Here is a 19,050-nt window from a genome sequence, read left to right as displayed (position 1 = left end):
ACTGTGCACTACAGGAGATGTTCCGGCGGGGTTCTTATAAATAAAAATTGACCTAACTATATATAATATTAATATAATAGGTAGGTTACCATTTCCCCCGTTTCATGATCCTGGCTATTTTACAGCTGTATACCCATAATCTATATACATATAACCTATTCTCCTGTCTCCCATGGTCTTCAGTGTTCCTGCGTGCGTAACAAACGCGCCGGTCGGAAGAGGACGTTCGTAATTATTATTACTTATAATAATATTACGGATGTCGCCACGCGCGCGAGGAGAAGGCGGGGAGAGAGAAAAATATGTGTAACAATAATAATATTTTTAACGCGATGCGGAACACCTCGAGGCCACCGCGACCAGGAGGTTGATGCCTCCGCGGAGTCCGTGTCGCGCCCGACACGATCGCCGGCCAGTCTCGCAGGCAATCGGCCTGTGCGGTCGGGACGAGTCGGCGTTCACGTCCTCACCGCCGTGGTACAAAGTGGATAACCACTCACCAGTCACCACCACTTTGACAGTCGTGGTCACCGGCAGCCGCCTGCCGCCAAGTAGGAGCTGAGAGCCTGAGAAGTGGAAACCGCATTTAACCGCTAACCTGATCGAGAACCGGCATTCGCGTTACGTCCGTCGACCGGTGTGAACGTGCGCTCTGTTCCGCGGTGTTGCCCGCCGCGATTCGTGCGTGTCCCGCGACGAGTGATAACGTTGAGCGCCACTGATAACGAAGGTGCACCACAATAATAACAGCTACTGTTAATATTTTCGCAGTAATCTGTATATTATTATTGTAATATACTAATATCTGTAATCAGTGTTCAGTATTAATATTGTAGCAGCGGCGGCTGGTCGACGGCCGTCTATTTATTGCCGAAAATGTGACCGGCCGACCGCGGTGGAACTATGTCCAGAAAAACCAAACGATGGCTGTTACAGTTGCAGATACTACTCGCCCTGTTGGCGCTCGCGTCGTTCGTTTTCTACCAACAGGTGGGAATCACGGGAGGCAATGTGCTCACTCCCGGTCAGCAACAGGTCAGTACTGCTCGCCTGACTCGTGTGTTTCAACTGTGCAATTAACGTTTTGATTTCTTTGTTTTTTTTTGTCTCTATGTGTGACAGCTGACAAAAACAGTAAACAACTCTACAAACTATTCAACTTTGGAAAGAAAATCATTCCAACGCATCTTGCCTGTCGCCGATGATCTATTAGAAAAAGTGTTCATCACCGTAAAAACTACTGGGAGAAATCACTTGACCAGATTACCTGTAATAATAAGGACTTGGTTTCAACTTGCAAAAAAACAGGTATGTTCCTATTTTTATATATTTGTGTACCTTATTGTTATAATTTATTTTTTGCGATGGGTACCTACTCTCGGCAGAGTCAGTAGAAAGTGACTAATTTATTCTTATGGTATACTTATAATCTTTATATATATCTATTACCTACTCTGCAAAAGTTATTAGTATTAATAAATAAGGCATTTTTCTTTATTCTTTTTCATTTTTCTACACATCCAAATAGGTATGTAATATTTAATTATTTATAAAATGTCATTTATTCCTTTAAAGGCATTCAAATAAAATAAGGTATTGAATATTAATTATTAATATTATATGTCTATGTCATCAGGAAAGTTATTAAGGTTACATAGATACAATCTTATGAGTTATACAAAAGTAAGAAAAAATAAAAATGAATAGATAATTACAGAATCAAACGTTTTACATACCCTTATTTATTTTCTGCTTAAGTTTGTTGTTCTGAATATTTGATGAGTAAATTTGTTATTGTGTTGTTTACAAATTGTTATACAATATAGGTACTTATCTATATTCCAATACAATGTGCCTTATGCCTTTACCGTGTTTAAAACCTTTTAGATATGTAGAAAGTAGTATAACTCTTGGTAATTGTATAGTAACTTAATTGACCCTGTTACCAAGTTGTATTAAGACCAAAAAAAAAAGTGTATAAATGAAAAAATAGAAAAATGTTTGATCTTTTAAGAATAATATGTTTTTTTGAATGTTTTCTAAATTATTATTTATTTAAATGTCTGTATCAATATCATTGTCCTATTTGAATGTCTTGTTTTTTGCTAGCTTACATTTTATCACCTATGTTGTGTTTTGGGGTTAATCTTAATTGTAATAATTTTTTTTAGTTTGAAAAGATTTAAGTTATTTTTCTGGTTATTAGTTCAGTTGATATTTATGTTTTATCTACTGATTGTCTTCTTTACTTTTATGCTTTGAATTACATATCAGTTTATAGAATACAAATTTGAATTTCATAATGTAATTAAAGTTAAAATTTGGTGTTTGTTAAGAATACTCCTCACAACATCCCAAAAACATTTGATTAATACCTATTGTTTGTTGATATTTTATTTTTATAAATTTTGAATTCTGATGTTAGTTTGTTAACATAGGTAGTCTTACCTTTATTTAAAACCATATCATGACTGTTGTAACACACTTTGGTTTTGCAGATGATATATTGATATTATGTTATTGTAAAAATTCTATAGCACTATCATCATACATTTTGAGATATAATAAATTGTTAAACTCATAATTATTTTTAAAAAAAAATTCTGAAAATAACATATGACTTCAAAATTTGAAAATTGTCAAATATTATTATATTATATTATATTATAGTGGTGCCTGGTGATGATTTACAGACAACTACAACGTTTTGGTAGGTGTAAAATGTAAATTGAAAATAATTTATAATAATTAACAAAACACAATACAATATAGAGTCGATGATATGGGTATTACTTTAACAAGGTTTTTATCTTCATATTATTAATAACTAAAATCGGATATCAGCGAGTAATGGGAGGATTTTTTTCAGGTGGTTGTGGAATTTAGGGAGCATTCTACAATGTAGAATCTACATAAGTAGCAAAAAGGTAAAACATTTTGCTCAAAGTTTACCAGGGTTATTAAAATAACTTATATTATAACTGTACTGGTTTTATTAGTTTTTATTTTTAAGAATAAGAATTATAGGTTTTAGAATAACGTGATATTTTAATAAAATGTTATCTAAGTAAGTTCTAATAATAACTATTAAACGTCTAAAAAGCGGTTACAAATTATTCATTTTTACTTGTTGCCTAAATTACCTAATATAAATTTACGGTAAATTTAAGAATCTCTAATCATTAATTATTTTAAAGTAACTTAAAATTTTAAAAGGTTCGTACATTTTTTAATGAACCGTTTTTCATTAAAATTATATTTTGAAGAACAAAATGCATTATCAATTTCAAATTTATAAATATAATATATTAGTATATTACTATCATAGTATCATGCGTTGAGGTAAGTGAAGTGAGGGGGGAGTGCTCTACATGAGGTCTCCATACCTAAAACGACATTTCGCTACTCTTCGAATATGCTTTAGTATATTAATTTGTATTTGTTACTATTTTAATTACCACTGTTCAAAGAAAAAAAACTAGTATTTGCCGCTGCGACGCTGCCCAAGGCTCAAAATCTGGCACTATGATATTATTTTAAAATTATACACTTACTTTCAATACATATGAATATGATTACACTTTTGTCTTGCATATTTTACAAGAGTCCAGATTGGATTTTTGATTTGTAGTATTTTTTATAATTGAATCGAGAGATTTGAAGAGGAAATTATTAGATTCTATGATTTTTCTCACTGATAAAAACTCGGAAAACAATAAGTACAAAATATAAAAGTATGTAACATAATAATATTATCTATTATTAATTTATATTTTAAACGTTATTTATTTTTAATTTCCAAAGTTTTTAACAGTTATTATTCTTATTTGGATCCTGAAAAAAAAGGTTTATTTATTAAAAACCAGTTTATTGATATTGATTCATGTAATCGAACTTGAGACATTAGACTGCAGTAGAAACTTCAATAGTTTTACATGTATTTTATTTATAATATACATATATAGTGTTATAATTCATTCGTATATCTATTGATTGTAATATAGTTAAGGTCCTAATAAATTATATTATTTAATAATTTGATTGTACAGAGAAAATACCGATCTTTTTTTAAAACTTATTTAACCTTCCTAGGTCCAATTTGTATTTAATATTATTTAAAATCACCTCATTTGACCATGTGTTAAGTAGATATTATGGATACTTTCATAAAACATTTTCGAAGGAATACTTCCTCTCTTTATATGTTTGTAATAGTTTGTATTTTCTATGACTTGTAAAAATAACTTTAATTTAAAAAAAAAGGTGAAATAAAAATATTTATTTTTTAGTTAAAAATAAGTTATATTATAATGCGATCATTTATTAGTTTTATTTATTTTTTGTAGTGATTGCTTAGCTCTAATATTTTTTTAATTAATTTTATGCAGTAAATAAATTGTAGGTATCACAATTATTTTGTAAAATTATTTATAGCTCTTGTACAAAAACGAACAATGAAAGTGAAGGATTAATTATATTTATAGAATATGCCACGTTCCCTTGTATTTATAAAATTACTTATGTGGTACCTATATTGGTTAAAATACCCAGGTCCGCCTTGGATAGATATCGTAGCTATTATACTAGGCACATCGCACGTGTCGATGTCGCTGATATTCCAACTGTACATTTTGTATTTAGGTTTCGTTACATTAACTATGTATTTAGTATTTAACTCATCGAGCATTTGTAAGATTTGTAAAGTTCGTAAAATATATTGGGTAACTTATTAATTTTTATAAAATCAAGGTTAACTAGATCAACCGTATTATAAAACCCAAATTGATACGTGCGTTGTGCGAGCATGCACATTCTAGATTGTATATAATTAAAGTCTTTGATGTAATGGTGCTGTGTTATTTTTAATTATAATAAGTTCACAAAAATTTAATTTGTTACAGACTTGGTTTTTTACGGACACTAATGATCAACATTTAAGTCAAGTGACGGGTAAGTTGTATGATTACTAGTTTTTAATATAATTTAGGTAAGGCGTACACAAAATTAATAATTTTCTTGATGCATTCATTTTATGTAATAATATGTATCAAAGTATTATTGATGTTTAACATTTATCCAGCTATAAAAACTCGATACTATTATAAACGCAACGTAAATACAATCTAGCATTTTACTTATGGAAGACTGTACACACTAACACACTGTGATGTATTATTTCAATAAATTATTTTTCTTGTAACAAAACTGCCAAAGCTACACTAATGTGTATAATAAAAGTTAAAACTCAATATTTTGTTCAACGTACAAAAACCACGCGGAAACGTATTATTTTCCACTGGTCATTTGGTAATCTGATAAAATGTTCGCGTTATTAACAGGTGCTGTAAACGTATTATTTAAAAAACTATTTTTTTATATTGTATCCTCGATTTGAGTACAAGTATGCATTGGTACTAAAATACATGTTTATATACTTGATCCTCAGACTTCATCACACCGCTTATTATTTCGGTTTATATGGCTTGAGCTAATCATAGTAATCATGTATTAGTATTCATCGCTTTTTTATAATCTTTTATTATACCTACCTACCTACTTTATTACATATATATATATATATTGGAATAGGACTTTTAATGTTTATACTTTTTATATGTAGGTTGTTTCGCTTTAATACTAGATTTTTAAGAGATTATAAAAATCGTATTTCCGAGTAATTACCATTTTTAAAATGCATATTCAAACTGATAATTTACCAAGTTATACATTTCGTATCTTTATGAACATTTAAATACGTTCACATTTTATAAAGCTATTTTAGTTTATCTATATAATAAAATAGTTTTATAAAAAATAATATCAGTCTTATTTTAGATTTGATTAAAACTAACAGATCTGAGTAAATTATTTCTATTAATTAATTAAATTATTTTGAGAACTGATATTTCTTAATTGATTATTATTTTATGTATGTATTTCAAATTAAAAAATTGATGTTTGAAAGATTTCATTGTAGATATTAAAATAAAAATGCCATAGTTTTAATATTTAAAAATGTATTAAATATTGTCTTATTAACTTTTCAGTCACTAGTCTGTACGTAATATTGATTTTTTTTACTATACATATTATATACATTAATAACTATCTATAACTATATGTTATAACAAACATTTTTCAAAATTAATTCTACCGATGTCAGTAAATATTCGCCATCTGTTTTTATTCACTTTTTTAAAATCTGTACCTACCTAATTTTTATTTTCTAAATAATTAGTAAAATAGGTGATTGGCTAACAATAATAATAATCCATCAATAATTTGTTTTATGTTAAAAAGCTTAAACTATTTTTACATTAACTGGATACAAATATTTTCGTACTTAAATTATATTATATAAATCTTTAAAATTAATAAATACAAAAGCACCATAAGGTTTTTGTATACCTATACATTCATTTTAATCTCAAGTTATTAATTTAAAAATACCAGAATTTTAAATGGAACAATGGTTCTTCTTGTTTTCAAACAATATGAGCTCAACAATGACTTTTTTGTCTGAGTAGGCTAATGTACACTCTAGAAATAATTATGTACAGAAGATGATTGTTCAAAAAATTATTTGCTCAATATTCTATTCAATCTTCATGCTATTACATTTTTAAAATTAGACAGTTCACACCCGATTTTTAAAATCATTTTTTTTTTAGATTTGTAAATTGTAGTCATCTTATAAATAAATATTTTTGACAAAATAAGTATACGTATGTCCTATTTATTTAAATAATAAGTAATTCAAGATTTATTTTATAACATTATTGGAGTTTAATGATAATGTTTGTAGGTTGTAATTTTTTTCCCTAGGCAGTTGACTATGATTTATGATCAATATTTTATCAAAATATTATATATATATTAATTTAGTATAAGTTTTTTTTATAGATAATGGATTCACTTATTCGTTTCATATTAAATATTCATAACGACAAAGATGCTTTTAAAGAAAAAAAAATATAAAATAATTTTATTGATGTGATCGTTTCGATTTATGTTTTTTATGTTATACTATTTCTTATTCTAGGTGGTCACGTCATAAACACTAACTGTTCAGCCACTCATAGTAGGCAAGTAATACATATGCATGTTATATTATTAATAAATCGCAGTGGGATATCAATAAATAATTGTTTTTAAATTAAAATCTTTTTATAGTATTACGATTTTATATAGTATTTGACGCTAGTTTTAATTTGATTTTTTAGACGTGCGCTGTGCTGTAAAATGTCCGTCGAATTGGACGTGTTCCTTGAAACGAAAAAAAAGTTAGTATACAACTATTTAAATCGATCTTGTTTAATATGTCATTGCCAATTGGAATGCAGTGTAAAATTCATGAAGTCGTATTGTTATTCTATGGTATATCTAATTTTCCATACCTAAGAAACGACAAATGTACATTTAATTTAAAGTTTGTTATGTAGTATACTAATTTACTACTATATACGTACTATAGGTTTTTAAATTTTTAAACATTATACGCGTTTAAATTGCCTTGTTATATTAAAGATATTTATGTTGTTTTGAAGTTATACATTTTACATACACTACCGTTAATAGTTGCAATAGAAATAAAAAATGTAGGGCACGATGCTACAGCTATAAGAGTGTTTTAGGGTTTTTTGCTGTTTGATTAAACATTTTTTTCGACGACGCTATCTAAATATTGTTTAACATAGTTATATTGTGCTTTACTTCCGTGCATAATACTTCATTTTTTATTTTATTTTATTATTGATTTAAGGTGGTTTTGTCACGTAGACGACGACAACTATGTTAATGTTCCTGCTTTGGACGAATTATTGAAAATGTATAATCCAATTGGAGATTGGTATTTGGGACGCACTAGCACTCCGAAACCGTTACAAATTCGCGCCAAATCCCAAGTAAGTTAACAATTATATAATAATATACAATTAGTTACATCTATTCCTTTGGTTAAAATAATTGTTTAAAGTTATAAAGTATCTTAAAGTTGATAAAATATTGTTAAGACTTAAAACTTTCACTAAAAAAAAACTTACAATGTCATTCAAAAGATCTATTTATATAAACAATAATACATTTTTAGTTGCAAATCTTGATAATTACGTTGTTAAGCCTTTAAAATGTAGAAACATTAAATAAATAAATTATCAAACAATTTGTTTATGAATTACTTTATAATAGTGTGGAGACAATTTTTCGAAAGCTGTTCTTAGATTTTATATTTCTTTTTTATTCAAAAAAGAACACGAAACAAATCGCATTAGCATTTATTGGATATTTACCTAGTTGCAAAAAAAATTATTTTTCTTCAACCAATTTTAGTTATTTTGTTTTTATTCAACAAATATTGATATAGATGTTTGAAATATTTAACAATACGTTTATAATTATTTTATAAATATTCCGATTAATTTTAATCTATTTATGCGACAACCTATTAATTATAACATCATTATTCATTATATTACTAATAGAATAGTATATAGTCTACAGACTTTATAATATGTTAACTAGCAAGCTATGTGTGATATTTTTAACAAAATTAAGTTTTTCCTTCCGAATTAAGACAGTAATAATAATATTATAGATAGGTACTTAATATAATATTAACTATCCTTAGGAGTATATTATGCTGATTCACCCGTTTTCTTCACGTTTCGTTTTGCTTCGTTCTTAACTTAATCGTTTTTGTATGTTAACCCGATTATCATTGAATTAAAATTTAAAGTAATAGGTATATTCAAATCACATAATCACGTATTACGTTTTATGTATTAATTACAATTACATAGTACATTCAAATCCTACTATACAGCAGATTCTGCTGATTAGAGCTAGTTCCTAGGGTTTTTGAATATGTAAATAATAATAATGTATTCGTTATATCTATTTAATTTTTATTTATTAATAAAGTTCGTGCTTAAATGTTGGTTGTTATGTCTGTTAAGTATTTTTTTTTGAATCTAGTTAATCTAGTTGTGATTTTGTTTTAGAAAACCACATTTTGGTTTGCTACTGGAGGTGCTGGATTTTGTTTGAGCCGTGCACTAGTACTTAAAATGGCACCAATATCTGGGTAAGTTTTTTAAAATATTTATATTTTTTACTTATAACTACCCTTAATTTCATTCTATATTTTAGTTGTAAGAATTTCAAGTATTTATTTTTGAGTAAAATAAAAAAAACTATATCAAATTATGACTAAAAATATAAACCATCGAAAAATATATAAGATTTTATACTATAATATTTCAGACTTGAAGGTTAGGAACTTAGGTTAGGCGTAAGTACTAAAATATAGAATAGAATTTTAAAAAGTTAAGCGGAGATTTATTAAGTGTTTTAATTTTAGTTCAATCCTAGTCAAGTGTTACTGCTGGGTAGCTACTCCCCTCAAGCATTCATTGCCAATATATCTTTACGCGCATATGCTTATTGAGATTGTATAATATATTCTAATAAATGATAAAAAAAAAAGTTCAATCCAAATATGGGTGAGCATATAATATTTTCATTGTCCACCTACAATTTAAAAACTAATCCAAAACTTAGAATCTTAGGTCCTAGAATGTACTTAAATATAATTTTAATGGTTTAAAAGAACTACATTTTTATGTTATAAATATATTATGATCGTGTATATACAATACAATATTTCGATCCATATACAATTTACAAAGTTTGTGTTAAATTTTGTAAGTGACTTTTATATCAAGATAATGCTTAAAATGTTAATTATATTTTAATATTTTATTCGTATGTTTTATAATATGTATGTATAATGTATATATTAATGTCTGAACTAGAATAATGGTTTTATATTTATGACCGTATATATGGTGTCAAAAGAAACGTGCTCATGCATGTCACGAAATTTGAATTTTTATGTATATTTAATCTAAATTAGATGAATATTTGATAGTAGTGGCGAGGCTAAGAGGGAACGTCCCTTTCAATTTATTGCTCTTTCAAATTAAACTATGTACCTAAACTAAAATCGTACAATATTGTTGGTGTACCTGTTAGTTACCACTGTCTAGACATTCTTAGTTAAATTGATACCGATCTAATTCTTTAACATTTGTATTTACATTTATGTGATTGTGTACCTATTCGTATATTTTTATTTTATTTTTAAATCGTTGATACTCGGAGAATCAATAAATGATTTTATCTCTTAAAAATTTAATGCTTATTAAAATACATTATACCTACCTATACTCGTTTCATTGATATTAAACGTGTGAACTGTTGTGGAGATATTATTACTGTTCGAATTCATTTTGATAATATTCAATACAATATCAGGTTTCTAACTGGTTCTTTAAGGTGAATAACATTTAAATACAACTATGATGATTTTTCGATTTATATTTTTGTCATTTTTAGGTAGGTATAATGTCGCTTTTTATATAAAAGTCGACCGATAAAAAATTCAGTTTTAATTGCTGGGATAAAACGAATTCAGTTCTTTCCAATTTAATGACATGCAGTCTCCATGAGTCAAAAGTATATTCGTAACCCGTTTTTTAAATTGAATAATAAATTGGGAGTTCCAATGCAGCTGCCAGTTGACGCCCCTTGTCCCCTCTGTTTTCCTTCATTCCTTGTCGTTAATCAAGTTGCTGAATTGACGAGTTAACCGGTTTATCACGTCAAGGCTCTCCGAAAAGGAGTTGTCCTGTGATGTGTTTTTCGCACTAATAAGCTCAAATTCCAATGGTAACAAACTATTTTTTATTATCATTCGTTAAATTATAGGAAAAAAAAATGAAAGGAAAATTTCCCGCCATTGTTAAAAGAACCAAAATGGGTTTCGATTGGTGTTTGTCGGGGAATGTAAAGCGATTGTCTAATTGGCAGATTTTAATTGGCTAAAATTCTTTATCGAAGTAAAATACCTAGTTGGAATCGATCCAAATGCGAAGGTAATACTTTGAAAAAAAATGTAGTTCCAATAAATAAGATATTATGTTGCCAACAAAATGTTATTGCTGGTGATTTGTTGTAAGCATTATTATTGGATGGTAAACTTAAAACTTAATATCCAAATTTAAATAATTCGTTAGTCATATCCATATGGTAATACGCACCAGCAGCTAGTCGCTAGTTTATAGGTAGTAGTATAGATTTATTATTTTGTAGACAAGTAATGAAAAGTAAACATTGTATACATCAGAACATGTGCCTATAATGTTCTAATTCGGAAAAAAAAATACTAAATATTACCTTTAATTCATGTTTAAATTGTTCACATTCAAAAAACTTTAATTTACAACGATATAATTTACTATAATTTAACACATGCTGAAACATCACGGGGCATAATTTATTGTTATTTCACATGTTATATAATATATGTACGAAATACTATTTAAGGGTGTCATTAAAAAATAGTAAATCAATTTTTGACAATAAAACATTAAACGATATATTTAAAAGACAAAAGTTATCTCTATGAGCGTTGGCTGAAGAATATCGATATTATTAATTTTATAAAAAGTTTGATATTGGCAATCCATAATGAATGTTGTGATGAACGGCCCAACCATAACAGTTATTTTACATAATATATAGACATACAGTATACTGTATACATATTACGTATAGTAAAGAAACATTATTATTAATTAGTTATTATTATTTAGATACGAAGTACGATTATGTAGTTAAAATGTTTATATTTCGTTCAATTTAAATTTACCTGGGAAACATCATGGTTCATCAATTAAAATATTGTTTTAAAAATGCTATTTAATACTTGTTGCTGCGTGTTACCTAACCTTTGTTAGACACCGATTTATTTGGATTGGCAAGGAATTTGCAATCGAGAACAACAAATTTTCCAAAAACGTACAACCCCTAATTAATAATTATGTTGCGTATATCGTAAGTTTGGTATTTAATTCACCTCAAATGTTAGTCAAAAGTTTTAAAACTTGCCGTTCATACCCTTAATTTGTGTACGACGTTCAAGGCGTTACACTTAAAAGATAAATTGATTGGGTACAACAACTTTATAATTAAGTCAGGATTAATAATTTTTAATTTTTAATTGATATTTGTGTGTATATAATGTAAAAACTAAGATATAAAAACCCGCTTTATAAAAGCTGCGGGCTATCATTTTTTTTGTTCCTCTATTTTATTTTAATTATATTTATTTAAAATATCTTACAACAATTCTTTCGCATATTGTGTAATTTTAACATCATTATTTTTGCCATCAAAAAATTAGTTTTTAAATTAATATCAATTTTCAAATAGTATTCAGAACTTTGATTTTTAATTTAATTAAAGTATATTTATTTTCGAAATAAATCAATGATATTAATTAATAAGATTTTTTGCAATGTTATATTTGATATAATTTTTTTCTAGAATTAAAAAAAATAGTAACTAACTTTCTTTTATTCAAATATATCATTGATATAATCATTCAATCAATTATAAAAAAAGTCAAATGTATTGCAATTAGTACATAATAGGTTTTAAAAATATTGTGACTTAGGATATAGGTGCAAGGATTAATAATATATAAAATAATATAAATAGGTACTATTTTAGTAAGGCAATTGGTGCTGGACAGTTTTTAAGTTCAAAATAAGACAATTTTCAAAATGCATGTATGAGTCTTTTGTAAATATGTACGTAGTAAGTGATCATTAGTGTGTGTGTGTGACTGTATATAAAATAAATAGCGAAGCGCTCTCGCACGCGAATGTAAAAGTCATCGCCTTAGCGGTTCACGCGTTACGGTAAACAATTTATGGTTGTTCGTATTTATTTTTTGAATTCGTTATAATGTCTACTTAAGATCGACCTGTCGGCGTTTTAAGATTTTTGATTTTAATTCCAAATAATCGACGTTTGAAAATTCCTTAGTTTTAAAATATTCAAACCAAATTTATAGGAATTTGGGGTTGCAATTGAGAAAAGTGACTGATCGGTATTTAGTAGACATAATAACGAATCAAAATCTGTTTTCAAAAGAATTATTGCATTACTAGTTTGATTAGTAAGATGGAAAAGATTTGTATGTTTTGGATAAAATAAGAAACAACTGATCGCCACCAATTGCGATTATTTTTCCTTATTTTTGTTAACTAAATGCTCTTCGGGGTGTATAATCATCAAATAAAATAAATACACAAAAATATTTAAGTTCTCGATTTTTAAAACTTACATAATTTATTGTAATTTGTATACTATTTTACGATTGCAATACATTTTTACGTAATATAATTTATTGTTCACTGAAAAGTGAAAACTGCAGAAAGTATACTTTACCTGAAACATCTTCAAGTGTAAATCGATGCACGTCCTATTGATTAACTGCAGTAACATAAAAACTGGACCACCCATCAATAATGATTATATTTTAAAATAAATATAATACTATTGGGCGATATAAGTATAACGTACAACTGTAAAAGTAGTTGTGTTTATTTTATTACTATAGGTATAATTTCAAGTGTCTGGTATTTAATAAAATATTATGTTGGCTTTATTATGTTAAAATGTGATTTTAATAAATAAAAATTATCCATGCAATGTTTGAGTTTTCATTAATTCGTGTTTAGGTACTTTATGGGAAATACATTTACCAATATTATCATAATATGGCTTAGTAAAATATTTAATTTGGAACATTTGGAACATATGACGTGTGAATGATCGTTTATTAGATGATTTTATTTTTTCACAAGCCATGTGTCACACATAAAGTAGTTAACTTGTCAACCATCCAGAAAATATACATATATGAACACGTTTAGAATAACAATACTTAATAGTTTCCTGGATGAATAAATTTAAATCCTGGCTCTGGCTCTACGCCGTTCACTATTATGCAGACAGAATCGTAAAATTTAATGGCGTCTTTTTTGTCTTTAAATGAATTGGTTTTAATTAAATTATCTGATTTTGTTTGTCACAGGAATGGGAAACTTATGGCAATCGGGGATCGTATAGGTCTTCCAGATGATGTGAGTGTCGGATACGTTATAGGTATAATATGAAAATCATGCTATGTTAATTCAATTTTTCTTGAACCTCTATCACTTCTATAATAATCAATGGTGTTTTATTTTTTGTAGAACATTTGTTAAAAATACAACTGACTAGAGTGGAACAATTTCACTCGCATTTGGAGCCAATGAGACTTATAAAAAAAGATCTATTTAACGAACAAGTAATCAAAAAAAAAAAAATATGTTCTTAGGTAACAGTATTAATTTTAATTATTTCGTGTTTTTGATAATATAGCTGACATTCAGTTATTCTTTGGACAATGAGCCGAACACTGTGGACGTGGATGGGTTCAACGAAATTACCGATCCTACCAGGTCAGTTTTTTTACTGTTGAATCTTTTCATTCAACTATAATTATTCAGATGTTCGTATTGGTGTATTAAAATATAATATATTTACTATATTATTTTTCAGATTTCTTTCACTGCATTGTTTTTTGTTTCCTGAAGCTTCGAGTTGTGTCGAAAAATGAAAAATACACCGTTACTCGTTATATTGTTCCAGGGACAGTGAGAGTTAATAAAATCAAATTTAGTGTCGTTTAGTAATATTTTGCCCGGTATTTTTTAAGTTTTTGTCTTGTTTGGCCTAACGTTTTATTAATCTGAAATACGAAAACCATTAATCATAAGGTCTTCAGAATGTGCATGTCATGGTTGGTCAGAAGGTGGGAAACCGTCATAATAGTAGCGACTAATATTCGTGTGCTTACAGTTGGATACTCATTTCCCATAATGTGCTCGAATGACAGGACTGATAAAATGCCCTCATTACTATATCGTTTGTTACGATAATGACATCAACAGAGTATATTTTCGATTAATCTTAAGTTTATGTTTGCCTAAATCAACTATATAATAAATACGGCGCATTAAAGGATTTCTTTAATTTTAGTTTGTCTCTCTAGAAATCATAATTGTATTTCGGGTGTTAATATTGTGACACTATTATCGTAATTGATTGGGTATTCAAATGTTATATCTAAAATATTTTCCGTGATTTCTTGTATATAGACTCAAAATGTATGTATAGTATACATAGAACACATTATTAAAACAATAAATCAGTAAGAATAAGTGTGTATACACAGCAGAAACAATGAAATAGTTTTTTAATTATTAGTTTATGTCCAAACGGATCATCGTTCAATGTATTACGAGTAATCATCATTGTTTTAGTAGTGGAATAAACGTTCTAACGAGCAGGGGCGCACAATATCGGTTCATATAAGTTACTTAAATTCGTCCGCTGTTGTTGTGTGTTCATATTAAACGCATTAGTTTTGATATTTTTTTTACCCCAAGGAAACTGACAAGGTCATTACCTATATACACATTGTTATTAATAATATGTCTACCATAGATACCGATCGTCTGCAAAACGGTCACATATATGTCATATATTCATCCGACGAACTAATCACCGATATTGTGTATTTGTGTGTGAGACTCATTTTATTGATGGGACAAAAATTAATGCCGAAGCGTTAAAATAATAATAAATCTAAAAAATAACTCGAATGTGAATTCTACGTGCAGTTTAGTTGACTCTGTTGACTGATATTGTCTTCGAAAGTGGGTGGATTACCGACGGTAATATAACGATGTGTCACCCCGTTGACAGAGTTATACAATTTTTTATTATAATCATAATAATAGCTAATGCTTACACACCGTTTCTAAGGTTTCCCGCTGTTCATCGACCCCCTTTGCATTTGAACAGAACATTTCTCAGTCACTTACATATTATTATATTATTACGTGTAAATATATTATGCATAAAGTATGTAAATATCTCACGTACGTGCCACCGGACGGCGCCTTATTGACATGCACGTTATTTTTATTTAGTTTTTCGTCTGTGATATGTAATTTTAAGTCATTATTTTTGTACAAATATAATTTATTATTATCATTACCTAGATTGTGATTTGTTTGTTATTTAATCAAAACACTTGTACAATACGGAACCGCAGCTATATATTGTGCCTTTAATTATGTATTTTAAGCAGTTAAAATGTTATTTTATTTTTCGTTAATTTAAATAAATTGTTCATTTTTTATACTATTATGGTGTCTACCGCTGATGTATTTTTAATGACAGTAAAGGTTTTTATCAACACTTATTAATTTTCTTTTTTTGTGGTATTATTATGTGTAACAATGAAGCTCATTATAGTCGAGTTCCATTATCTGATATTTCTATCAGATTATATACTGTATAAGAATAAATGTTATTATTATTATATGTAGGCATATAGCAGTATATACGAGTACCTAAGTTATTTATTATCATTTTAGATTAACATACTCCGACGTCGAACGGTGGAAAAAGAAGAAAACTTTTTATCAATAATCTATCAAGATATTTTATTATTGGATTCAAAAGCTAATAACGTTTTTTTTTTCATGTTCCCAAAGCCAGGCGCACAAAGGAAGGGAGAAAAATGTATCAAATCTGTATTCACTATTCATCACTGCGTGAACCGCATCACAGCCGTCGTGTACAATAATATAATATATATATGTCGACGGAAGTAAAACTAACGTTTTATACGTTTAAGTGGTTTACTCCGAGGTGAGGTTAAAGGAGAATGAGAGGGAACGCAAGAAAAAGGAAATGAAACACATTTTTTTTTCTCAAACTCCGACGACGGGAGGACGTCTCGCGCGATAAACGCTGTCATATGCTCGTGTCACGTACAAACTTTGCTTGGGTTTTTATATACCCTCGGGGGCATCAATTGCCTTAGAAAACTAGCCCTTATATTATGCCCAAGATAGTATATATATATATATGTATTGATATTATGGCTTTTTCTCGGCGGCGGTAATAAAGTATTATATTTTTATGTATCGCATCACGCTCGTGCAAAAGTGAAATTTTTCGATCTCTCTGCTATACGCTAGTACCAATGTATACAGAGTGATTCCTCTAGCGGCCTAACATGCAGCGGGTTACTAGGTTTCCTTTAATATTGCTTTGGTTCGTTTTTAATTTTTAATAAACACTGAAGAAATATGTTTAATAATATTTTTAAAAACATTTATTGCGTAGTGTACCAGTTAAATAATTTGTTTTATCATTTAAGGGATAGTTTATGGTGGTACAAACTTCTTTATATCAAATGCGAACCAAATAGAACTACTTTTTTTCATCTAAAAATTGATAAGCGAGTGATTTTATTATGTATAATATGCACCTTGGTCGAAATTCTAACTAGAAGTTTCCGAGTTATTAATCTTTAAGTATCTACTAAATAGTTTTTTTTTTTTTTTTTTTTTTAAAGTCGAAATATACGATCTATATCAAATATGACACAATAAGTATATATGATAAAGGTACAAAAAACATGAGTATACAAAAACAAAAAGTGAATAAAGAAGCCACCCAATGATGACACTTTAATGTTGATTTTTTAATTTTTTAATTTTTTTTTTTTTTTTTTTTTAAATTTCTAAATTAAAATTTGTAACAGGTCTCTGCACCATTTACGTTTTAATCGCCTAGGAGGATTGCCGGGGATTGAGAGGGAGGAAAGGTTAAAAATTAAAAATAAAAGGATTTGAATGGGAGGAAAGACGGTTGTGGAATCTTTTATAAAAGTGTTTGGCTTCCTCGTGGATAGTTTTTAGTTTTAAGTCTGTATGGAGAGTATGGTTAGATATGTATGGGGGAGCATTTATCAACTTTCTTATCGCAATGTTTTGAAAACATTGAATTTTATTTAAATTTGTCTTTTTTGCACTTATCTATCTACTAAATAGTAAGTTCTTAATTTTTGATGATTTTGCATACGATATAAAATCGATGTACTATTTAGTCTAGTACTTATAAGTTATTATACTCAGAACAATTTTTACAAATTATAAAACTTTGGTAGATTATTAATATTATATAATTGATATAATATTAAAATCATCGATACCTATGTCTTCTAAAGGTTCGTATAGCAGAGCGTTTGTTCAATAACTAAGAACTCGGTATTTTTCAATCATGTTCGGTACCAAACTGATAACAAAAAAAATCATGATATCAATTGAAAATGTTGATAACTGAAGCTTCGAAATTTTTTTTACAAAATCCTTCGTATCCTATGATAAAATTTGTTTTTCTTAATCATGTAAAAACACAAAATTTAACATGTACGAGACACAAGTCATTGGGGGGGGGGGGGGGGNTCTTGGACCCCTCCACCGTAAATACACCACTGTCCTAAACCGATTATTGCGGACTATAGTACCCTTAATTAATAACTCAGGTATATTTTCTGAGTTTTTCAATATTTTCAAAAGATCACATGCTTGTTCGTGTGAATCGTTTGTTTCGTCATTGAACACTCCTTAAATGGTAAAATATAAGAATTTGAATAAATTCATTATTAAATAAGGGGGAAAATGGTGGTGAGCATGCTTGGTAATCCACCCTGTATATATGTATACTGCGTAACATTTCATTTTTATTTTATTTCATTTTTCTTTACTTTGTCGTTGCCTGTATGTGGGGTATATGTATCACACACATATTATTATATCGATCTTCATTCGTGCGTGCACTATTCATGTATGTATAGTATAAGTAAATATATATTATTATAGCCGTGTCTGTGTGTGCTCGGATAACTGGTATCGTAAAAAAGGCCCACCCGACCACATTACCACGTTTCGCGAAGACTCCGAAGATTTGGACACTTGCAGTGAGGTCAAATAACTAACAGTTAATACAATAATAATAGTGTAGCAGAGACTAGAGAGACATTTAGTATGAGAAATTTAATTTAAAAAATGAATAAGAGTTGTACCCACCTACTTACCAATATGCATATTATGCAAAAATGAAACTGTAGACTGTAAACATAACATATAGGAAGCACATGCAGTAAAATATTATTAGGAAGTCGGTTAAGTTTAAAAAAAACGACAATACAGGAAATTAAGAAATGTACAAGTTCAGTTTAGCCTGCCGTCGAGTACGACTTCCGGAATACGACCTGTTATATGGTTTGAATAC

At 28.3% G+C, this 19,050-nt stretch overlaps 1 protein-coding gene across 1 annotated transcript; it reads left to right on the top strand.

Moving 5' to 3' along the window:
- The first annotated feature begins 478 nt into the window (after nt 1-478).
- On the top strand, nt 479-16,165 carry LOC111035825 (fringe glycosyltransferase). Its single transcript, XM_022317607.1, has 11 exons — nt 479-1,035; nt 1,123-1,308; nt 4,902-4,950; nt 7,043-7,085; nt 7,224-7,283; nt 7,763-7,904; nt 9,000-9,082; nt 13,946-14,016; nt 14,106-14,200; nt 14,275-14,354; nt 14,455-16,165. Exons 1-11 carry the CDS (start codon nt 904-906, stop codon nt 14,510-14,512), a joined length of 999 nt encoding a protein of 332 aa, XP_022173299.1. The 5' UTR covers nt 479-903; the 3' UTR covers nt 14,513-16,165.
- The last annotated feature ends 2,885 nt before the right edge of the window (nt 16,166-19,050 follow it).

The sequence above is a fragment of the Myzus persicae genome, unplaced genomic scaffold, assembly GCF_001856785.1.
Source record: "Myzus persicae strain clone G006 unplaced genomic scaffold, MPER_G0061.0, whole genome shotgun sequence".
Taxonomy (NCBI): domain Eukaryota; kingdom Metazoa; phylum Arthropoda; class Insecta; order Hemiptera; family Aphididae; genus Myzus; species Myzus persicae.
Note: the sequence above shows the minus strand (reverse complement) of the source record. Positions and strands in the feature narration are given on the sequence as shown.

Bases quoted from the DNA above. Each gene is read 5' to 3' on its own strand.
- LOC111035825 (XM_022317607.1), top strand. From the start codon at position 904: ATGTCCAGAAAAACCAAACGATGGCTGTTACAGTTGCAGATACTACTC. The intron at 14,201-14,274 runs GTAATCAAAAAA...TTGATAATATAG, and splicing joins AAGATCTATTTAACGAACAA to CTGACATTCAGTTATTCTTT. The intron at 14,355-14,454 runs GTCAGTTTTTTT...ATTATTTTTCAG, and splicing joins GAAATTACCGATCCTACCAG to ATTTCTTTCACTGCATTGTT.